The sequence below is a fragment of the Pseudophryne corroboree genome, chromosome 3 (assembly GCF_028390025.1).
Source record: "Pseudophryne corroboree isolate aPseCor3 chromosome 3, aPseCor3.hap2, whole genome shotgun sequence".
NCBI lineage: Eukaryota > Metazoa > Chordata > Amphibia > Anura > Myobatrachidae > Pseudophryne > Pseudophryne corroboree.
The window spans coordinates 429374921-429399645 of record NC_086446.1 but is presented as its reverse complement, the minus strand read 5'-3'; the positions used below and the strand labels follow the sequence as shown (position 1 = coordinate 429399645).

General features: G+C 47.6%; 1 protein-coding gene across 1 annotated transcript in view; it reads right to left on the bottom strand.

The window, feature by feature from the left end:
• The window catches only part of CTNNBL1 (catenin beta like 1), a 131873-nt gene extending 107838 nt beyond the window's left edge, over positions 1-24035 (bottom strand). Inside the window, exon 1 of the mRNA XM_063960370.1 lies at positions 23879-24035. Within this exon, the coding sequence (XP_063816440.1) occupies positions 23879-23908 (30 nt within the window). The 5' untranslated portion in view covers positions 23909-24035. The remainder of the gene's footprint in view (positions 1-23878) is intronic.
• Between the last annotated feature and the right edge of the window lie 690 nt (positions 24036-24725).

The window sequence follows — 24725 nt, the reverse complement described above, 5'->3', positions numbered from 1 at the left end:
AAAATAAGAATTTACTTACCGATAATTCTATTTCTCGGAGTCCGTAGTGGATGCTGGGGTTCCTGAAAGGACCATGGGGAATAGCGGCTCCGCAGGAGACAGGGCACAAAAAGTAAAGCTTTTACAGGTCAGGTGGTGTGCACTGGCTCCTCCCCCTATGACCCTCCTCCAGACTCCAGTTAGGTACTGTGCCCGGACGAGCGTACACAATAAGGGAGGATTTTGAATCCCGGGTAAGACTCATACCAGCCACACAAATCACACCGTACAACTTGTGATCTAAACCCAGTTAACAGTATGATAACAGAGGAGCCTCTGAAAGATGGCTCCCTAAACAAAATAACCCGAAATAGTTAACAATAACTATGTACAAGTCTTGCAGATAATCCGCACTTGGGATGGGCGCCCAGCATCCACTACGGACTCCGAGAAATAGAATTATCGGTAAGTAAACTCTTATTTTCTCTATCGTCCTAAGTGGATGCTGGGGTTCCTGAAAGGACCATGGGGATTATACCAAAGCTCCCAAACGGGCGGGAGAGTGCGGATGACTCTGCAGCACCGAATGAGAGAACTCCAGGTCCTCTTTTGCCAGGGTATCAAATTTGTAAAATTTTACAAACGTGTTCTCCCCTGACCACGTAGCTGCTCGGCAGAGTTGTAATGCCGAGACCCCTCGGGCAGCCGCCCAGGATGAGCCCACCTTCCTTGTGGAATGGGCCTTAACAGAATTAGGCTGTGGTAGGCCTGCCACAGAATGTGCAAGTTGAATCGTGTTACAAATCCAACGAGCAATCGACTGCTTAGAAGCAGGTGCACCCAACTTGTTGGGTGCATACAGTATAAACAGCGAGTCAGATTTTCTGACTCCAGCCGTCCTTGAAATGTATATCTTTAAAGCTCTGACAACGTCCAACAACTTGGAGTCTTCCAAGTCGTTTGTAGCCGCAGGCACTACAATAGGCTGGTTCAGGTGAAACGCTGACACCACCTTCGGGAGAAAATGCGGACGCGTCCGCAGCTCTGCCCTATCTGAATGGAAACTTAAATAAGGACTTTTATAAGATAAAGCCGCCAGTTCTGATACTCTCCTGGCCGAAGCCAGGGCCAGTAACATAGTCACTTTCCATGTGAGATATTTCAAATCCACCTTCTTAAGTGGTTCAAACCAATGGGATTTGAGGAAATCTAAAACTACATTTAGATCCCACGGTGCCACCGGAGGCACCACAGGAGGCTGTATATGCAGTACTCCTTTGACAAAAGTCTGGACCTCAGGAACTGAGGCCAATTCTTTTTGGAAGAATATAGACAGGGCCGAAATTTGAACCTTAATAGATCCCAATTTGAGACCCATAGACAATCCTGATTGCAGGAAATGTAGGAAACGACCCAGTTGAAATTCCTTCGTCGGAGCATTCCGACCCTCGCACCATGCCACATATTTCCGCCAAATGCGGTGATAATGCTTTGCGGTGACTTCTTTCCTTGCCTTAATCAAGGTAGGAATGACTTCTTCAGGAATGCCTTTTTCTTTTAGAATCTGGCGTTCAACCGCCATGCCGTCAAACGCAGCCGCGGTAAGTCTTGAAAAAGACAAGGACCCTGCTGAGGCAGGTCCCTTCTCAGAGGTAGAGGCCACGGATCGTCCGTGACCATCTCTTGAAGTTCCGGGTACCAAGTCCTTCTTGGCCAATCCGGAGCCACTAGTATCGTTCTTACTCCTCTTTGCCGTATAATCCTCAATACCTTTGGTATGAGAGGCAGAGGAGGAAACACATATACCGACTGGTACACCCAAGGTGTTACCAGCGCATCCACAGCTATTGCCTGCGGATCTCTTGACCTGGCGCAATACCTGTCCAGTTTTTTGTTGAGGCGAGACGCCATCATGTCCACCATTGGTTTTTCCCAACGGTTTATTATCATGAGGAAAACTTCTGAATGAAGTCCCCACTCTCCCGGGTGAAGATCGTGTCTGCTGAGGAAGTCTGCTTCCCAGTTGTCCACGTCCGGGATGAATACTGCTGACAATGCTATCACGTGATTCTCCGCCCAGCGAAGGATCCTGGCAGCTTCTGCCATTGCACTCCTGCTTCTTGTGCCGCCCTGTCTGTTTACATGGGCGACTGCCGTGATGTTGTCCGACTGGATCAACACCGGTCTTCCTTGAAGCAGAGGTTCCGCCTGGTTTAGAGCATTGTAGATTGCTCTTAGTTCCAGAATGTTTATGTGAAGAGACTTTTCCAGGCTCGTCCACACTCCCTGGAAGTTTCTTCCCTGTGTGACTGCTCCCCAGCCTCTCAGGCTGGCGTCCGTGGTCACCAGGATCCAATCCTGTATGCCGAATCTGCGGCCCTGCCAGCAGGAATCACTGTAAAATAAAAAACCTAAGCTAAACTTCTCTAAGCAGCTCTTTATGAGAGCCACCTAGAATTGCACCCTTCTCGGCCGGGCACAAAAATCTAACTGGAGTCTGGAGGAGGGTCATAGGGGGAGGAGCCAGTGCACACCACCTGACCTGTAAAAGCTTTACTTTTTGTGCCCTGTCTCCTGCGGAGCCGCTATTCCCCATGGTCCTTTCAGGAACCCCAGCATCCACTTAGGACGATAGAGAAAGGGGTATTACTAACACTTATACCCCTTTCACATCTACATAGGGAGAGGAGGCACGGAGATGCAATTATTCACTCATGCCTGCAGCTCCCATCTAAAGTGATGGTCGCTGGATGCAAGTGAAGCGGGTGCCCATTACTTATCGCGCATGGCAATGCACCAGGACTAACTGCGCAGTGGCTAAATCCATGAAAAATACTAGGCAGCTCCCAAAAGCCTGACTTTAGTAGGATTTCTGCTTGCCACGTCAGGATGGTGCGAGTAGAAATAATGGGCACCAATGGCACTTGCATCAAGCAGCACACACAAATGAATAGCTCCCGGTCACTTTAGATAGGAACTGCGGCAGCACTAAACAATTAAATACCCCCCCTTGATATGTATATTTAAAACAAATATATATATATATATATATTTATTTATTTTTTTAAAAACCTCTTTACTTCTCACTATTACACATTAGTTTATGCTATCACTCTGTTGAACTTTGCGAATAAAAATAGATAGCCTGCCTGCTTGCAAACTACAGTACAACTCAATCAATCCCAGTGGTATGCCAGCAAGACATGCACCATGTGACAAACCATTCCCATTTTAGCTATTCTGATTCAGACACAGGGAAAAGCAATGTACTTTGAATTATAGAAACTTTAAGATCACTTTCAGATTTTATAGAAGGAGCAATTTCAGAAATTCTATGGGCAATATTCAATTGTTCATCATTCCCGATCTCCCATCTAAAGTAATGGGAGAACAGTGGGGTAATAATCAATTGTGCTTTTTTAATCTAACTTGTTGCGCCCAAGAGGTCGGGATTAGTTGTGTAAACCATCTAAACCCGAAGTGATGGGTGTAATGATAAAAGTCTAATTTGAGCGTTCAGACAGGTCACTTTACGCATTTGAGATCGCCACCCACCAGGGGGTGCGAGCTGAAATGCAGGCACCGGTAGCCGATTGTGCCCGAATGGAGCAACAATTGAATAGCTCCGTTTGGTGCCAGCTACTGGCAAGAAAACAAGTGAATATCGCCCTATGAGTTACTGTTTTGTGTGTGAGAGCTTTATATGCAAGTACAACTTGTACTCTGCGGCAGATGGGGGCCAGTACAGTAGTTGTCAGGGGAGTAAGGCTGACATAGAACATTGTGAAAGGTAAAGGATATGGGGGTTATTTAAAAAAAAGGACGGAGATCTTGCGTCCAACAGCAAGATTGCGTCCATCTACTCACACGCTGGGGGCCGCCCAGCACAGGCCAAGGTCACCCAGCATGTGTGGCGCCACCCCGTGAAGCGTCTTTAATTTAATTGCGGATGCATCGATTTAAGGTCGACCCCTGCCAGAGCTGGCATGTAGTCCAACGCCATTTTTTTTATTTTTATGAGAGCGGCTGATGTTCTGCAATGCTGATTTCAATCACCTTGCGGCCGCACATGTGCAGACCCCCAGGCCTTCGGGCCTATAGATTTGACATAAGATAACATCACAAAAATTATACAGAACACGTTGGCAAGAATGCTACTTAACTCATTTTACACACACTGTTGACGGTAATTAATGCCCACATTTGTACGATTGGCGAGAATCTGTCAACAAAAACTACTTCCATCACTAGGACGTAACGGTCACGAGCTCTCCTACTCAAACGTCATACGTGCCTAGAAATTCACTGGGGCAGATTCAATTGTTTTGGGCATCTAAAAATCCTGTCTAAACAGGACTTTTTAGACACCCATACAATTGTCACTATTCAATTGTGTTTGGGCGCCCATGCACATTGCGCATGTCGCACCCAAACAGACCAGGTTTATGCTTAAAATAGCTAAACCAGTCTAAACTCCCTGCTTTGGGCGTCCAAACCTCAGTTTGGACGCCCAAAGTGCCCAGTTTCAACACATTTTTTCCCACCACCTCAGGAGGTAGGAGGTTGCGAGAAAAATGTGTCCTCCACGGCCGCTGTGCGCCCAAACGGCAGATCAACTGAATTGCTGCCATAGGGGCGCCCTCTAGTGGTGGCTGCACACAAAAAAAAAAAAAAACATTTGAATCAGCTCCACTGAATTCATGCACTCAAGTACAAACGTGAATCTACAAACAATGCCCAACACAGAGTTGCTTGCATCATATAAAACTTATAGTTATAAGAATTGGCACGTTCAACACTAAGGGTGAGTGGGATCCTTCCTCCAGATCCTACATAATAAAAGGCTAATGCTGCTCCTCACCTCTGTTATGTCTGCCGGAGGCCACTAGATGGCACCCAACGGACCAAATGACTCCTTTGTGTGCTGCAGGCTGTCACAGGTGAAAGTGAGACTCCTGACTTGCTACTGTTAATGTTAATATTAATAAAACTCTTCTGACTTTTTCACATTTGCTGCATATGGAGAGAGGGGGCTGGTGAGAGAGACTGGTGGTAGGGGCAGATAGGGACTGGGGTTAGAGAGAGCGGGGGGAGTGGTAGGGGCAGATAGGGACAGTGGAAAGAGATGCAGATTTTTTTAATATAGCGTTTCATATCTATATATAAAAGGTAACGCTTCCCCTGACCTCTATGGAGGGGTTTCAAGTGTGTTGTGCGCCACTAGATGGAGCGCAACAGAGAAATTCAAGTGTTGCTTTGTTCAGGTGCGCACATTTCTACTCACAGCCCACCGAGCTGCTGAGTAGAAATTACCTAAAAATTACCCATTTGAGAGCTCAAACGGGACTTTTCGTGGACGCAATAATGTTCCTTCATTTTGAGAGGCTGCTAACTAGTATACCTATAAAGTGCCAAAGACAATCCCCACATCTCCTTGTATTTAAAATCCTATTTTCTCTAGCATCCATAAGAGATATTGGGGACACATTAGTACAATGGGGATGTCCAAAGGCTTCCAGAACGGGCGGAAACATGCAGACATCTGCAGCACCACCTGCCCAAACTGGGTATCCTCTTTAGCCAGGGTATCAACCTTGTAGAACGTCACAAAAGGTGTTCTTCCTGACCAGGTAGCGGCTCGGCATAGTTGCAAGGCTGAGACTTCACGGGCAGCCGCCCAGGAAGAGCCCACCGATCTAGTAGAGTGGGCCTTTAGAGACTGAGGAACAGGTAAGGCTGACAACACATAGGCCTGTTGGATAGTAAGTCGAATCCAACGAGCAATGGACTGCTTTGAAGCAGGGCAACCCTCCTTCTGTGCATCATAGAGCACGAACAAGGAATCAGTCTTTCTGATCCGAGCTGTACGCTTGAAGCGTCAGAGCAGGACGGAACCACAATAGGTTGATTCAGGTGAAACGCAGAAACAACCTTCGGCAGGAACTCCTGTCTAGTCCGGAGCTCCGCTCTGTCCTCGTAAAAGACCAAATACGGACTTTTATACGATAAAGCCCCCAATTCCGAGACACATCTAGCAAAAGCCAGGGCCAGTAACATCCCAGTCTTCCACGTGAGGTACTTGTCTTCTACCATCATCAGAGGTTCAAACCAGGAGGACTGAAGAAATTGTAATAACACATCCAAATCCGAAGGTGCCGTAGGCGGCACAGAGGTTGGATGTGAAGTACCCCTTGCAAGAAGGTCTGAACTTCTGGCAGTATACTTCCGGCAGTATAGCCAACTTCTTTTGGAAGAAGATTTAAAGAGCTGAAATTTGAACCATAATGGATCCCAGACGTAAGCCTTGATCCACTCCAGCCTGCAGGAAACAAAGAAATCTTCCCAAGTGAACATCGGCAGATGGATATGTGCGTTCCTCGCACCAGGAGACATATCTCCGCCAGATATGATGATAGTGTTTTGACGTCACAGATTTTCTGGCTTGCATCATAGTGGCAAGGACCTTTTTGGAAAGTCCCTTGTGAGCTAGGATGTTCCGCTCAATTTCTATGCCGTCAAACAAAGCCGCCGTAAATCCGGGTAGACGAACGGTCCTTGTTAAAGATGATATCTTCTGAGTGGTAGAGGCCAAGGGTCTTTGACGGACATGTCCCAAAGATCCGCATACCACGCTCTTCGGGGCCAATCCGGGGAAAGCAGAATTGCTTGTACTCCTTGATGCCGGATCCTCTTGAGCACCCTTGGGATCAACGGAATCGGAGGAAATATGTAGACCAGCTGGTAAGGCCAAGGCGAGTCCAAGCGTCGACCTTCCTGGAGATTGGAAGACTGCAGCCACTTCAGGAGTGAAATCCTGGCCCGAGATAACAGTTGAATCATTCGGTGCATCTGAAGATGGGAACCGGACCACTTGTTCAGGATGTCCAGTTGAAAAGGTCTGGCATGGAACCGTCCATACTGGATGGCCTTGTACGAGGCTACCATCTTTCCCAACAATCTTATGCAAAGATGAATAGAAACACGAGTCAGGCGGAGAACCATGCAAACCATTTCCTGCAGAGTTCTCATTTTGTCCACTGGGAGGAACACTTTCTGCGCTGCAGTATCCAGTAGCATTGCCAGAAACAGGAGCCGCTGAGATGGCTTCAGGTGGGAGTTCTGTAGATTGAGGATCCACCCGTGGTGTGACAGAAGGTGTATAGTGCGATCTATATGTAGCAGTAGAAGATCCCTGGAACTCGCTTTTATCAGGAGATCGTCCAGGTAAGGGTCCATGTTGACCCCTTTGACCCTGAGCTGGAACTTCATTTCCGCCATCACATTCGTGAACACCCTCTGAGCTGTAGATAGCCCAAAGGGTAACGCCTGGAACTGGTAGTAATTGTTCAGCAGGGCGAACCTCAGATAGGCCTGATGAGGAGGCCAAAGTGGGATATAGAGGTAGGCGTCCATGATATCCAGGGACACTAGGAATTCATGACGTTCCAGGACCGCGATCACTGCTCTCAAAGATTCCATCTTGAATTTGAAAACCTTTAGGTAAGGATTCAAGGACTTCAGATTCAAAATTGGCCTCACAGACCAGTCTGGTTTATTGCACAACAAACAGACTGGAGTAGTAACCTTGTCCTTGCTGTTGCAGGGGTACTGGAACTGGACCAACTTTGTGATGGCCTGTAGTAGCGTAACACGCATATTTTCCAAAGCTGGTAAGCTTGATTTGAAAAATCATTGGGGAGGAGCACTGTCGAACCCTGAGAAATAAGGTCCTTAACCCAGGCGTCTTGGCAGGAACTTTCCCACATGTTGCTGAAGTGAAGTGACGTAACCGGGTTCGAGATCCTCCCGGGGTGGGCAGGCACCGTCATGGGAGGTCTTTGCATAAGCTGAACTGGTGCTCTGTTCTTGAGAGCCGGCAACAGCTGGTTTCTCAGGTTTACCCCTGGTGCCTCTAGCTGCATTTGATGCACCTCTGGCCCTAGATCAAAATCTAGTGGGCCGAAAGGACTGAGTAGACGGTCCCGGGTAGGTACGTCTAGCAGGTGGAGCCCCCGAGGGAATAAATGCGGATTTCCCAACAGTAGCTTTGGAAAGCCATACGTCCAATTCGCCTCAGAAGAGCCATTCACCTGTAAAGGGAAGAGATTCCACATTGCGTTTGGAGTCAGCGTCTGCAATCCACTGACGCAACCATATGGCTCTGCAAGCGGACACCACCATAGCCGTGGTCCTAGCATTAATATTACCAACCTCTTTTAGGGAGTCACAAAAGACTCTTGCCGTGTCCTGAATGAGTTTTAGGAAAGTCACCGTAGTAACTAGGGTCATGTCACTCGAGAGACCCTCCTGAATTTTAGTAGCCCAGGAATTAATTGCATGTGTCATCCAGCAACCTGCATACACCTGCAGCAATGTAGATAAATTTCAGTGTGGCCTCAATTTTCCTATCCCCCGGGTCCTTTACCGTAAAGGAGCCTGGAGCCGAGAGTACCGCCTTCTTAGAGAGGCAAGAGACTGAGACGTCTACAGCCAGAGATTCTTCCCAGAACTTTCTACCCTCAGGGGCAAAGGGGAATGTATGCAAAAACCATTTTGACACCTAAGGGATCCACACCGTCCCCATTATCCTGTATATCCTCATCAGAATCTGATAGAAGTGCAGGTAAAGAGCGTTTTTGCGCACCTGTATTAGACAGGGGGGAAGATGGGGAACATCAGTCCTGGCAGCTAAATCTGCTACTGCTTTTTGCAGTTCTTGTGTTTTGTTGGCATTTGCAGTGAGCTGAGATGACATGACATATCAGACATCATAGTTTTGATAGCCCCCAGCCAGGTGGGCTCATGACTCTACCCCACACGGTCCTCAGCATTTTGTGAGGATTGACTACACTGCTCACAGGATATGGAACCAGATGAAAGAGGGGAGAATCTGGTATTACATACACTGCATAACTTGTGTTTTACCATTATGAAGTACACACAATACACATACAACACAGACTGATTTACAATGCAAGCCTGCCCTATTGCATGTGAGAAGAGACACAGAGGAAGAGAGGACACCAGCACACCCAACGCTGTAGAGCCCCAGTGAGGCTGTCAGCATTTTACATAACAGTGAAAGCTGCTTATACAATAAATTCCCTCCGAGGAATAATATCTGTGCACAAATAGCGGCTCTCCCCCTAATCAACACCCTGTACCAGTGATCCAGCATGTGACAGTCTGAAGAAGCTGTGAGGCTGCTGCTGCTTATGAAGAGGAAGGCGCCAAAATGCCGCTGAGCCCGCTCTGATGTAGCTCCACCCCCCGTAATAGCGCCGGAGCTACAGATAATAAGATTTTACTCACCGGTAAATCTATTTCTCGTAGTCCGTAGTGGATGCTGGGAACTCCGTAAGGACCATGGGGAATAGACGGGCTCCGCAGGAGACTGGGCACTCTAAAAGAAAGATTAGGTACTATCTGGTGTGCACTGGCTCCTCCCACTATGACCCTCCTCCAGACCTCAGTTAGGATACTGTGCCCGGAAAAGCTGACACAATAAGGAAGGATTTTGAATCCCGGGTAAGACTCATACCAGCCACACCAATAACACCGTATAACTCGTGATACTATACCCAGTTAACAGTATGAAATATAACTGAGCCTCTCAACAGATGGCTCAACAATAACCCTTAGTTAGGCAATAACTACATACAAGTATTGCAGACAATCCGCACTTGGGATGGGCTCCCAGCATCCACTACGGACTACGAGAAATAGATTTACCGGTGAGTAAAATCTTATTTTCTCTGACGTCCTAGTGGATGCTGGGAACTCCGTAAGGACCATGGGGATTATACCAAAGCTCCCAAACTGGCGGGAGAGTGCGGATGACTCTGCAGCACCGAATGAGAGAACTCAAGGTCCTCCTCAGCCAGGGTATCAAAATTGTAGAATTTTGCAAACGTGTTTGCCCCTGACCAAGTTGCAGCTCGGCAAAGTTGTAAAGCAGAGACCCCTCGGGCAGCCGCCCAAGATGAGCCCACTATCCTCGTGGAATGGGCTTTTACTGATTTAGGATGCGGCAATCCAGCCGCAGAATGCTCCAGCTGAATTGTGCTACAAATTCAGCGAGCAATAGTCTGCTTAGAAGCAGGAGCACCTATTTTGTTGGGTGCATACAGGATAAAAAGCGAGTCAGTTTTCCTGACTCCAGCCGTCCTGGAAATATACATTTTTAAGGCCCTGACTACGTCCAGTAACTTGGAATCTTCCAAGTCCCTAGTAGCCGCAGGCACTACAATAGGTTGGTTCAAGTGAAAAGCTGATACCACCTTAGGGAGAAACTGGGGACGAGTCCTCAATTCTGCCCTATCCATATGGAAAATCAGATAAGGGCTTTTACATGACAAAGCCACCAATTCTGACACACGCCTGGCCGAAGCCAAGGCCAATAACATGACCACTTTCCACGTGAGATATTTCAAATCCACAGTTTTAAGTGGCTCAAACCAATGTGATTTTAAGAAACTCAACACCACGTTGAGATCCCAAGGTGCCACAGGAGGCACAAAAGGGTGCTGAATATGTAGCACTCCCTTTACAAATGTCTGAACTCCAGGCAGTGAAGCCAGTTCTTTCTGGAAGAAAATCGACAGAGCCGAAATCTGGACCTTAATGGAACCCAAGTTTAGGCCCATAGTCACTCCTGACTGTAGGAAGTGCAGAAAACGATCCAGCTGAAATTCCTCTGTTGGGGCCTTCCTGGCCTCACACCACGCAACATATTTTCGCCAAATACGGTGATAATGGTTTGCGGTTACTTCTTTCCTGGCTTTTATCAGCGTAGGAATGACTTCCTCCGGAATGCCCTTTTCCTTTAGGATCCGGAATTCAACCGCCATGCCGTCAAACGCAGCCGCGGTAAGTCTTGGAACAGATAGGGCCCCTGTTGTAGCAGATCCTGTCTGAGCGGTAGAGGCCATGGGTCCTCTGATATCATTTCTTGAAGTTCTGGGTACCAAGCTCTTCTTGGCCCATCCGGAACCACGAGTATCGTTCTTACTCCTCGTTTTCTTATTATTCTCAGTACCTTTGGTATGAGAGGCAGAGGAGGGAATACATAAACCGACTGGTATACCCACGGTGTCACTAGAGCGTCCACAGCTATTGCCTGAGGGTCCCTTGACCTGGCGCAATATCTAGTTTTTTGTTTAGGCGGGACGCCATCATGTCCACCTGTGGCCTTTCCCAACGGTTTACCAACAGTTGGAAGACTTCTGGATGAAGTCCCCACTCTCCCGGGTGTAGGTCGTGTCTGCTGAGGAAGTCTGCTTCCCAGTTGACCACTCCCGGAATGAACACTGCTGACAGTGCTAAGACGTGATTTTCTGCCCATCGGAGAATCCTTGTGGCTTCTGCCATCACCATCCTGCTTCTTGTGCCGCCCTGTCGGTTTACATGGGCGACCGCCGTGATGTTGTCTGATTGGATCAGTACCGGCTGGTTTTGAAGCAGAGGCCTTGCCAGACTTAGGGCATTGTAAATGGCCCTCAGTTCCAGAATATTTATGTGTAGGGACGACTCCTGACTTGACCAAAGTCCTTGGAAATTTCTTCCCTGTGTGACTGCCCCCCAGCCTCGAAGGCTGGCATCCGTGGTTACCAGGACCCAGTCCTGTATGCCGAATTTGCGGCCCTCTTGAAGATGAGCACTCTGCAGCCACCACAGTAGAGATACCCTGGTCCTTGGAGACAGGGTTATCAGCCGATGCATCTGAAGATGCGATCCCGACCACTTGTCCAAGAGGTCCCACTGAAAGGTTCTTGCATGGAACCTGCCGAATGGAATTTTGCTTCGTAAGAAGCTACCATTTTTCCCAGGACTCGTGTGCAGTGATGCACCGATACCTGTTTTGGTTTCAGGAGGTCTCTGACTAGAGATGACAGCTCCTTGGCTTTCTCCTGCGGGAGAAACACTTTTTTCTGTTCTGTGTCCAGAACCATCCCCAGGAACAGTAGGCGTGTGGTAGGAACCAGCTGTGACTTTGGAATGTATAGAATCCATCCGTGCTGTTGTAGCACTTCCCGAGATAGTGCTACTCCGACCAACAACTGCTCCTTGGACCTCGCCTTTATAAGGAGATCGTCCAAGTACGGGATAATTAAAACTCCCTTTTTTTCGAAGGAGTATAATCATTTCTGCCATTACCTTGGTAAAGACCCTCGGTGCCGTGGACAGTCCAAACGGCAGTGTTTGGAATTGGTAATGGCAATCCTGTACCACAAATATGAGGTACTCCTGGTGAGGATGGTAAATGGGGACATGTAGGTAAGCATCCTTGATGTCCAGGAATACCATGTAATCCCCCTCCTCCAGGCTTGCAATAACCGCCCTGAGCGATTCCATCTTGAACTTGAATTTTTTTATGTATGTGTTCAAGGATTTCAAATTTAAAATGGGTCTCACCGAACCGTCCGGTTTCGGTACCACAAACAGTGTGGAATAGTAACCCCGTCCTTGTTGAAGTAGGGGCACCTTGACTATCACCTGCTGGGAATACAGCTTGTGAATTGCCTCTAGCACAGCCTCCCTGCCTGAGGGAGTTGTCGGCAAGGCAGATTTGAGGAAACGGCGGGGGATGGAGACGCCTCGAATTCCAGCTTGTACCCCTGAGATACTACTTGAAGGATCCAGGGATCCACCAGTGAGCGAGCCCACTGATCGCTGAAATTTTTGAGGCGGCCCCACACCGTACCTGGCTACGCCTGTGGAGCCCCCGCGTCATGCGGTGGACTCAGAGGAAGCGGGGGAAGAATTTTGATTCTGGGAACTGGCTGACTGGTGCAGCTTTTTCCCTCTTCCCTCGTCTCTGTGCAGAAAGGAAGCGCCTTTGACCCGCTTGCTTTTCTGAAGCCGAAAGGACTGTACCTGATAATACAGTGCTTTCTTAGGCTGTGAGGAAACCTGAGGTAAAAAATTTTCTTCCCAGCTATTGCTGTGGATACGAGGTCCCAGAGACCATCCCCAAACAATTCCTCACCCTTATAAGGCTCTATGTGCCTTTTAAAGTCAGCATCACCTGTCCAGTGTCGGGTCTCTAATATCCTCCTGACAGAATGGACATTGCATTAATTCTGGATGCCAGCCGGCAAAATATCCCTCTGTGCATCCCTCATATATAAGACGACGTCTTTAATATGCTCTTATGTTCGCAAAATAGTATCCCTGTTTGACAGGGTCACAGACCACGCTGCAGCAGCACTATCTGCAGGTCTCAGTCTAGTACCTGAGTGTGTAAATACAGACTTCAGGATAGCCTCCTGCTTTTTATCAGCAGGTACCTTCAAAGTGGCCGTATCCAAAGACGGCAGTGCCACCTTTTTTGACAAACGTGTGAGCGCCTTATCCACCCCAGGGGATATCTCCCAGCGTAACTTATCCTCTGGCGGTAAAGGGTACGCCATCAGTAACTTTTTAGAAATTACCAGTTTCTTATCGGGGGAACCCACGCTTTTTCACACTTCATTCACTCATTTGATGGGGGAACAAAACACTGCCTGCTTTTTCTCCCCAAACATAAAACCCTTTTTTAGTGGTACTTGGGTTAATGTCAGAAATGTGTAACACATTTTTTATTGCCGGGATCATGTAACGGATGTTCCTAGTGGATTGTGTATATGTCTCAACCTCGTCGACACTGGAGTCAGACTCCGTGTCGACATCTGTGTCTGCCATCTGAGGGAGCGGGCGTTTTTGAGCCCCTGATGGCCTTTGAGACGCCTGGGCAGGCGCGGGCTGAGAAGCCGGCTGTCCCACAGCTGTTACGTCATCCAGCCTTTTATGTAAGGAGTTGACACTGTCGGTTTATACCTTACACCTATCCATCCACTCTGGTGTCGTCCCCACAGGGGGCGACATCACATTTATCGGCATCTGTTCTGCCACCACATAAGCCTCCTCATCAAACGTGTCGACACAGCCGTACCGACACACCGCACACACACAGGGAATGCTCCGACTGAGGACAGGACCCCACACAGCCCTTTGGGGAGACAGAGAGAGAGTATGCCAGCACACACCAGAGCGCTATATAATTTAGGGATTAACACTATATTGAGTGAATTTTTCCCAATAGCTGCTTGTATATACAATATTGCGCCTAAATTTAGTGCCCCCCCTCTCTTTTTAACCCTTTGAGCCTGCAAACTACAGGGGAGAGCCTGGGGAGCTGTCTTCCAGCTGCACTGTGAAGAGAAAATGGCGCCAGTGTGCTGAGGGAGATAGCTCCGCCCCTTTTTCGCTGACTTTTCTCCCGCTTTTTTATGGATTCTGGCAGGGGTATTTATCACATATATAGCCTCTGGGGCTATATATTGTGATATATTTGCCAGCCAAGGTGTTTTTATTGCTGCTCAGGGCCCCCCCCCCCCCGGGCCGCCCCCCGCTGGGAATTAGCTCCTGGTGCTATTGAATACAGCGCACTGTCATGTCAGAGAAGGCCGGTTCTCGCAGACTAAACAGGGTGTTTTTTTCACGAGAACTGGCATTCTCCAACTAAAGTGCCCAGCGCAATGCAGTTTCCGCCACACTAAGTGCAGAAATCTGCACCGCGTCAGCACTTTTGTTGGATTGCTGCAAGAAGAAACCATCTCGTTGGGCAGCACATCCGCTGATTTGAATAGCACCGGGAGCTAATTACTGCCGCCATTTAATCCACGCTGAATTAAACAGAGCCACCCCCAAAAAAGAATTGTGTATTAGAAACCTTGATCAGCCATGTTTTAATGCTTTATAATATTAATAATGTTATTAGGCTTGGATTTTATTTATTTTACTTCTTTCAATAAAACCAGTTTTTTCAAGCTCATTATTCCTTTTACATCTGAATATATATAGATAGACTAAACATAATGCATACGAAGTACACTCAGAAATAGATGAAATTGAAAATAAGTAAAAGGTTAAGCATTAGTGCTACTTATTAGAATTAAATAAATCTGAATAGTTATACAAAATGGAAAATGCAAAAGCACTTTTTAGAGAAACAAAGACACAAAAAGGAGAAGTTAAGCATTAGCACTGGGCACTTGCATTAAACATTTTGAATTTAAAAAAAAACAAAAAAAAAAAAAACTATTTTTTTTATTATAATTGTACTTTTTTTTAAGAAATCACAGCACAATAAAAAACTAGTGTTTTGTTTTGGTATTTTAACATATTTGGTTTACACCAGCCAACCCTGGAACATACATTGTCAACATGGCTCAAACTGTCCACAGGCATCATGCTGACATCCTCTGTTGCATATGTTCACAATGGGTGTGGATCATTAGATCGACAGTGTCTTGGTCGACAATGTTTAGGTCGACAGTCACTAGGTCGACAAGGTTGGAAGGTCGACAGGGTTTCTAGGTCGACATGTGCTAAGTCGACAGGTCAAAGGGTCGACATGAGTTGTTTTTTTGAGTCGTTTTGTTCGTAGAGTGAACGGGAACCCCAATTAGTGCACCGTGCACAATAAAAACTAATGTCGACCTTTGACCTGTCGACCTAGCACATGTCGACCTAGAAACCCTGTCGACCTAGTGACTGTTGAAACATTGATGTCTTGGGAATGCAGACAGGTGCCGTAGGAAGGGTTATGGTTAGGCTACAGGTGTGGGTGGGTGTGTGTGTGTGTGTGTGTGTGTGTGTGTGTGTGTGTGTGGGGGGGGGGGGGAGGGGGGGGATATTCAGGCTGAGGGAGAAGGGGGGGGGGGGGGTATTAGGGGGAGAAATATGCACCAGAAGCGACTGTCACACCGGGAAGACGACACTGGAGCTGCCACTGCCGCTGGGAGAAGGTCTCGGTGCACAAAAGTGGAAGCAAGGAAGAGGCAAACAACTACAGACTAATGAGCCTTGCATCAGCATGAGGGAAATTGATGGAAACACTCTTGAATAGTAGTACATTATCTCAAATCCAGAAATTTACAGCATCCCAAACAGCATGGATTCACTGGGGGAAGATCATGTCAAACAAATCGTATTTTCTTTTTTGACTGTGTGCCTAAAGTGATGGATAAAGGTGGAGTCGTGGATATAGCTTATCTAGACTTTAGTAAGGCTTTTGACACTGTTCCACATCGCAGACTGCTAAATAAACTTGAAATATTGGGATTGGATACTCGGATTATTGAATGGATAAGATCTTGGTTGCAAGATAGAAAACAGAGAGTTGTGGTAAATGGAGTGCATTCACAGGAGGGGAATGTTACCAGTGGAGTACCCAGGGATCTGTACTTGGACCAATGCTCTTTAATATCTTTAATGGCAACATTGCAAATGGCATTAAAGGGAAGGTATGCATTTTTGCAGATGACACAAAGGTATGCAACAGGGTAGACACACCAGGTGGGGTAAAACAAATGATTGAGGATCTCGGTAGACTAGAGGAATGGTCCAGAGTGTGGCAATTAAAGTTTAATGCCAAAAAATGCAAAATCATGCACTTGGGTCTCAAAAATCCAAAGGCTAAATATAGTATTAATGGCACTATACTGGAAACTACTGAGGAGGAAAGGGATCTAGGCGTCACTATTTCAGGTGACTTAAAAGCAGGTAAGCAATGTAACAAAGCATTGAGGAAGGCTAGACAGATGCTTGCCTGCAGTGGGAGAGGAATCAGCAGCAGAAAGAAAGAAGTAATAATGCCACTGTATAGGTAATTGGTACAGCCTCATCTAGAATACTGTGTTCAATACTGGAGGCCATATCTTAAAAAGGATATTAATACATTAGAGACTGTACAAAGAAGGGCAACTAAAACGGTGCATAGCCTACATCACAAAACATACCCAGAAAGACTAATAAATCTCAATACGTATAGTTTGGAGCAGAGAAGGGAAAGGGGGGACATGATAAAAACTTTCAAATACATCAAGGGTTTTAACAAAGTCCAGGAGAGAAACATACTCCAAATGAAGAGAAGCAATAGGACATGAGGACTTGCAGTGAGATTGGAGGGGGGGAGGTTCAGGGAAAATTTGAGGAAAAATTACTTCACAGAAAGGGCAATTGACAAGTGGAATAGCCTCCTATCAGAGGTGGTAGAGGCTAAGACAGTAGAGCAATTTAAACATACATGGGATAGACATAAGGATAGCCATACAGAGAAATATATATTTATGATAGACTTACCGTCAATAACTATTTCTCCTAAGTCCACAGTATCCACAGGATAAACATTGGGATATGAGGTAGCTGCAACGGATTGGCACCAAAGATCAAAGCTTTCGGCCTCCCAGAATACAACATGCAAGTCCCCTATAGCCCCACCTCCTGGCTCAGGCAATTCAGTTGTTTTCCAAAGCTCAAGGCAGGAGCATCAGAGAGATCGCTAATCAGGCAAGAAGAAAACACATGCACACCCTTCCGTACAAAAAGGAAGAGGTTAGTAGGTGAAAGGATCATCAAATCAGGTGCGTCAGGGTGGGATTCCTGTGGATTTACAAGAAATAGAGTTATCGACGGTAAGTCTGCCATTTTTCCTACAGGGCCCACAGATTATCCACAGGACAAAACATTGGGATGTGGTGGGGATGCTCCTGACTGGACAGGAGAATCCTTCACCCGAATTCAGCGTCCTGTGAGGCAAAGGTATGAAAGGCATAATGTCTAATGAATGTGTTAATGGAAGACCATGTGGCTGCCTAACATATCTGTTCAGCTGAAGCACCAGGTTGTGCTGCCCAAGACGGACCTACCTTACGAGTAGAGTGAGCAGAAACATTAGCCGGAATAGGGAGATCAGCTTGAGAATATGCTTCTGAAATCATCATCCGAAGCCACCTCGCCAGTGTCTGCTTGTCAGCAAGCCATCCTCTCCTGTGAAAACCGTAGAGAAAAAACAGAGTGTCTGTCTTTCTGATGGCACTGGTACGATCCACATAGGTCCTTAAGGCACGGACTATGTCCAGTGATGCATCTCCCGCAGAAAGGTCCGGCCATTGGAAGGCCAGGACTACAATTTCTTCATTAAGGTGGAATTTAGAGACCACCTTAAGGTGATTTAGTGACCATCTTAGGAAGATAACCAGATTTAATTCTGAGAACTGCTCTATCTGGATAAAAATCAGAAAAGGAGGATGGCATAACAATGCCCCTAAATCTGAAAACTCTTCTAGCTGAAGCAATAGCCAGTAGAAAGAGAACTTTAGCCATCAGCCATTTGAGATCCACTTTATTCAATGGTTCAAATGGGGCAGCTTGAAGCGTCTTTAGGACTAAACTTAAATCCCAAGGCACTGCAGGAGGAACAAGGAGGTTGGATGTGAAGCAATCCCTGGAAAAGAGTGCGAACATCCTGTACGTTAGCAATTTTCTTTTGGAACCATACTGTCAATGCTGACACCTGCACTCTCAAGGAAGCCACCTTTAGACCTTTGTCCGTTCCTGCCTGAAGAAATGCTAGGACCCTGGAAACCCTGAAAGACATAGGGTCAAATTTCCAGCCACTCCACCACTGAATATAGGCTTGCCATACTCTGCAATAAATGCGAGCTGAGGATGGTTTCCTTGCTCTGAGCATTGTTTGACTTACATGTTGCGAGAACCCTCTTGGTTTCAGGATAGAAGTCTCAAGAGCCACGCCGTCAAAGACAGTCGATCCAGGTGCTTATAAAGGCAAGGACCTGGGACAGTAGATCTGGACATTGAGTGAGTAGGAATGGAGCATCCATTGACAGCCTCTTCAGATCTGTGTACCAATGACTTCTGGGCCAAGCCAGAGCTATTATTATCACGGCGTCCTTTCCTTGTTTTACCTTTCTTATCACCCTGGGTAACAGGGCGATCGGTGGAAACACATAGGCCAGACGAAAATCCCATCTCACTGACAGGGCATCCAAAAAGGTCGCTCTGGGATCCCTTGTTCTTGACCCATATGCGGGAACTTTGTTGTTCCGACGGGACGCCATGAGATCCATCTTCGGTAACTCCTACTTGTCTACCAGAGTCTGGAAAACCTCGGGGTGTAAAGCATTACATTTGCATGAATGGCGCGTCGACTGACAGAATCCGCTTCCAAGTTTAGGACTCTCGGAATGAATACTGCGGACAAGGCTAGAGGATGAAGCTCTGCCCACCCTAACGCGCGGCTTCATTGCTTTTTGGCTGTGAGCTCCTCCCTGATGATTGAGGAACGCTACTGCCTTTGCATTATCCGAGCAAATTTGAACTGGTTTTCCCTGAGGATGTCCTTTGCCTGAATGAGTCCCATATATATGGCCCAAAGTTCCAATATATTTATTGGCAGGCAACTTTCTTCCTTGGTTCACTGCCCCTGGAAGCAAGTTCTTCCTGATACTGCTCCCCAGCCCTAAAAACTAGCATCCGTTGTCAGAATTCCCAATCTGATATCCAAAAGGGTCTCCCATTGTTCAGATGGGATGTCTGTAGCCACTAGGCTAATGACCTGTGTAGACTGTGAAGATGTTCACATGTCCATGTGATTTACTTACCACCGGCCTTTCAGCCTGTTTATGTTGAAAGGCTGCAGATTACTGTACTTGATGTGGTAAACCACATGGGAAATGTTGCATGTAGGGTAATAGGGTAACCTACCCTGGTATAGGAGCTGGCATTACCTGCTCAGCTATACTGGATAATGTCTGTGTGAAAATAGCCCATGGGGGTTCAACTTGAACATGTGCCTGTCTCGGATTATTCAGGAGGCTTTGGTGAAAGCTAAAACAGCTGTTACGTTCTCTGTGCTTAGAACGTGAGCTAGTGAGTGGGTAAGTCCCGAGCACAGGAACGTGACGCTGTAAAAGGACAAAGAACAGCAGTAACCCCTAGGACCCTACCTCCGTTGTTTCACCCGCGTGGTCAGTCTACGCCTGCGAGACTATGTGTTCTTGGGCCCACGGCAGCCACGTTTGAAGGGCGGATTAGGTCTGCCCAACTCCGATGCCCCTCAGTCTTAATATGAGACAAGGCGTAAACTGAGACGGGATGATAACAAGGGGACCTCTAACTAAACAAAGCTCAGAGCTAGAGGCTACTACAAAACTAAAAAATAAACGTATGTGCGGCACGCCGCCAAAGGAAAAGGACAACAAAGGTACTACTGTCCACACCCTACACGGCACCATCGTGTACCGGGGAGGACAGCTTGGACGGAAACCTCCGCAAAAACACCAGCAACAAGTTTAACCAAAGAATACTGCGGCCTAGGCAGAAGCCGCTACTCACAACACCGGGGGAGTAACCACAAGTGAACGAGAACCCCGAGATGACAGGCACAGGTTTCAATCGACTGGAGGGCTGGAGAGACTCCCATGACCGGCTCCGAATACCAGGACTCAGGACCACTGGGAACAGAATAGACCAGATAACAGCACGCTGAACTAGGAATTCTCCAGAGCAGGAACAGCTCACAGAAAGCTATCACCAGCATCTGTGTAAGACACTGAGGGAGAATAAAAGAGGTGTCTGTACCAATAGCTAAAGAGCACCTAAATTGATGATGTCGTGCAGCTGCCCTGCTGCACGACCACATGCTGACAGGTGATTATTTAGATAGCAACGGGGAACACGGTCCGCCTGTGGCGTCCCCGTTGCTATGGTGCCGTGCGGGGACAGGAGGAAGCGCTGCGGCCGTGACGCGCCGGGACCGTTGCTTAGCTACGGTCGGGCGCTGGCGAGGGCTGCCGCGCCTAACAACAGTTTGTACATAATCCATTTTGAACCAGATCCTGAGGTTAACCCAGCTTTGCAAGACAAACATGAAATGAGTGTTGGTGCTTCTGTGGAGAGTGTATCCTCCTCACCCTTGCCTCTCTTCGACATGATAACAAATCACACACCTGTAGAGTGTTATCTACACAATTTGTGACTGTAATCACTTTAAAACTTGTTAAAGTGACAAACAATCCGATCCCTCCCTGCTTTGCACCAGCATTGAGGATCGGAATACCCAGAAAATTTACAGAAATAGTAAAGTCCGCAATCACACTAGCAATCAGTCACAGGTTATACATTAGTATTATAAGCAATATGAGCACATCATCAACTACAGATACATTTCAAGTATGCAGAAGAAACATATTACCTTATATAGGACTTTAAAACGTATTCAGTCGCACAGCGCAATAGTTTACAGACTCCTATGCATCAGGCACTTATCCAACTATTCGTACTCAATGGTAGATACTTACTGGTATATTCAATAAGAGTCGGGTCCATTCCGACATGCAGTTATCGGAATGGACCAGACAACCCCTATTCAAAGAGCGGACAAATCTGTCGGATTTGGCCGTTCCCGGTATCCTGTCCTGCTGTCAGCGGCTGCAGGTGCGCTAACAGCGGAAGCTGTCAGCTGCGCTGTGGGAGAGATGTCTGCGGCGGTGGGGAGAGCAGCGGAGAAGACGGAGCAGATGGGGGGAGGAGACGGGGAGCAGCGTAACTGGAGGTTCACGGCAGCGTCCACCCGGCTCAAGCAAGCGGGACCTCCTGCTCTCCCCGATGCTACCCCCAGTTTCCTGCTCTCAGCTCCCTCATCTCAATCCAACTTTTTTTAAAGTCGGATTGAGATTGTCAAAAACGGGGCTAAAACCTGTCGGGTTTGGCCCCGCTTCCGACAATGCGCGCTGATCGCGGCTGAAGCCGCCAATCAGCGTACATTCCGACAACTCGGGTTTCCCAACTTGTCGGCAAAAATAGGGCCCTAATGAATAGGTCGGAACCCCTTCCGACCTAAAACAGTTGGAAGCTGCCGTCTTTCCGACAAGACGGCTGCTTCCGACAGTTATTGAATACACCCCTTAGGGGGTAATTCAGAGTTGATCGCAACAGCAAATTTTTTAGCAGCTGGGCAAAACCATGTGCACCGCAGGTGTGGCAGATACAACATTTGCAGAGGGAGTTAGATTTGGGTGGGTTATTTTGTTTCTGTGCAGGGTAAATACTGTATGCTTTATTTTTACACTGCAATTTAGATTTCAGTTTTAACACACCCCAGCCAAATGTAACTCTCTGTGCACGTTACATCGGCCCCACCCTGCCGCGCACATGGTTTTACCCAACTGCTAACAGATTTGCTGCTGCGATCAACTCTGAATTAGGCTCTTAGTGCTGTATCACCCGGCTCAGGAGAGTGGGATACAGGGAGACTTCCCCCCGCTTCCAGGATCCATCAATACGTTCGTGAACGCTGAGTGGATCTAGACGCTATTAGTGTACACAAACGTTCAGTTAACCTACAGTGACCACAGACGCCCAAGTTAACACCGACGCAACAGTCATACAGCCGCCTATGCTGCAGCTGGGTCTTTTTAGATACACAGCGTCTCAGACAGAAGCGGGAACTCAGTTCATGGTGGTAAACTCAGAGGAAACTGATCATGAACCGGGGGAAAGGGCTACTAGGGGAGCGTCTTACTCCCCACTGCTGACATAAACCCCGGGGATTGCGGCCTCACACTAATCCTTGGAGCCTATGATCCCTGGGACCTAGTGCTGGTGCACCCGTGGTGGCAGCCATGTCAGCTACTGTTCGGTAGTCTCCTACCGAAACAGAGCAGCTGTGTCTTGCGTCTCCCCCGCTAAGAGGAACCGACACATTACCTGCTCCCCGTACTCCGGCCACAGCCTGGTAACATCCGCTCGACTTGCTATTACATCCAACACAGACGCCCGCCGAAACAGCACTGTACACGTGGGTAAGTGTTGTCGCGACACAGCAGAGAGTTGTTGGAGCAATTCTTTCTAAGGTGCGTGTATGACACATTTTAGAAAACTCACTCAAAAAACGTAAGACTATAAAATAAATTAAATAACAAGCTTATGGCTGCAAAAAAAAAAATCAGCAGCCCAAAGATCGTGGTCCAGCTCCTGCCGCACCAACAAAAAAACTGAATTGCCTGAGCCAGGAGACGAGGATATAGGGGACTGGCCCGTTGCATTCTGTGAGGCTGAAAGCTTTGATCGTTTGTGCCAATCCGCTGTCGCTACCTCATATCCCAATGTTTATCATGTGGATAAACTGTGGACCCTGCAGAAGAAATGAGCTCAAATAAGGTTTGAGATAAAAATATGGTAAAAAAAAAAAAGGGGCAAACTAGATGGGCCAAGTAGTTCTTCTCTGCCATCAAATTCTATGTTTCTATGACCACTAGGGATGCTTTGTCAACAGTTCATCACGACAACATGGTCCCTGTGGATATGCTGCATGTCGACCGTGTGACTGTTTACAGTATAGATAGAAATCCATTGTGTTATGTTTGCAATAACTCACAGTGGACTACATACATTTTACCTGCAGACGGGATGCAGGCTGTCAATAGCCTGACAGCGGCAACCTACCCGCCATAATGCTGGCAGCGTGGCGAGCATTGAGTCCCCTTGCGTGCGCGCCACAGGATCTATTCTCACTCTGTGGGTGTTGTGGACACCCAAGAGTGAGAATAGCCCTGGACTGCCAAGATTCCAGCTGTCCGGATTTCAGTGTTGGTATCCCGAACGCCGGGATCCCGACAGCTGGCATTTTCAGTGCATCCCATCACAGTAGGGAGTGCGTTATACCTTAACACACAACACAGTTCTCCTAATTAACAGCATGAGAACTCGACATTTATTCATGTATGATCTGGGTGGGTATATTAGCCCCACTTGTGCACCACATCACATGTAGGGACTAGGCAGATACTTCAGGAGACTGTGTATAAACGAGGAAGATAGGGGACACCTGGGAGGTATAGGCACACGCTGGTAATGTGTATTACACTGTACCCTGTGATACACACCCGCACCCTATGGTCTGTCTGCAGCACACGAGCAGTGAGGCAGCAGGAGACCCCGGGCGCCATATGGAGCTGTGTACCTACACTCAGACAAGAAAAACAACAGACCCAGAGGCTTAACAGAGGCTCCCTGGTTTCAACCCGGCACTGTGCCGCCTGCCCAGCGTTACCTGATAGCGCAGCAGCTCCCCCACATCCATGTCTGCCGGCCGGGGCACCACCACGCTGCAATAACTTGCAAGACTGGCGTCCTCTTTACCGTAAAGCGCAACGCAAAAACTCAGTTTGTTTCCTTGCCGTAAAACACGAGCTGTCGTAAAGACTATTCGCCACACTGCCGTAAAGCGCTCCGATTACACTGTATCTGATCATCATGAGAGTGATTTTCTCTACTAGTCGTATGTTAGTGACGTTGGCTGAGTTTGGGTATGGGGCTGAGCAGCGGCCAGCGGGGTAGCAGACATAGAAAGCATAAAGGGACTTGTAGTTCCTCAGCAGCCTGAGAGTTTCGTTTTGTATTGTTACAATTGGAAGTTAAATTATGTTTTCTCTGACGTCCTAGTGGATGCTGGGGACTCCGTCAGGACCATGGGGAATAGCGGCTCCGCAGGAGACAGGGCACAAAATGTAAAAGTTTGACCACTAGGTGGTGTGTACTGGCTCCTCCCCCCATGACCCTCCTCCAAGCCTCAGTTAGGTTTTTGTGCCCGTCCGAGCAGGGTGCAATCTAGGTGGCTCTCATAAAGAGCTGCTTAGAGTAAAAGTTTTGATAGTTTTATTATTTTCAGTGAGTCCTGCTGGCAACAGGTTCACTGCAACGAGGGACCTAGGGGAGAAGAAGTGAACTCACCTGCGTGCAGGATGGATTTGCTTCTTAGGCTACTGGACACTAGCTCCAGAGGGACGATCACAGGTACAGCCTGGATGGGTCACCGGAGCCGCGCCGCCGACCCCCTTGCAGATGCCGAAGTAAGAAGAGGTCCAGAAACCGGCGGCTGAAGGCTTTTCAGTCTTCAT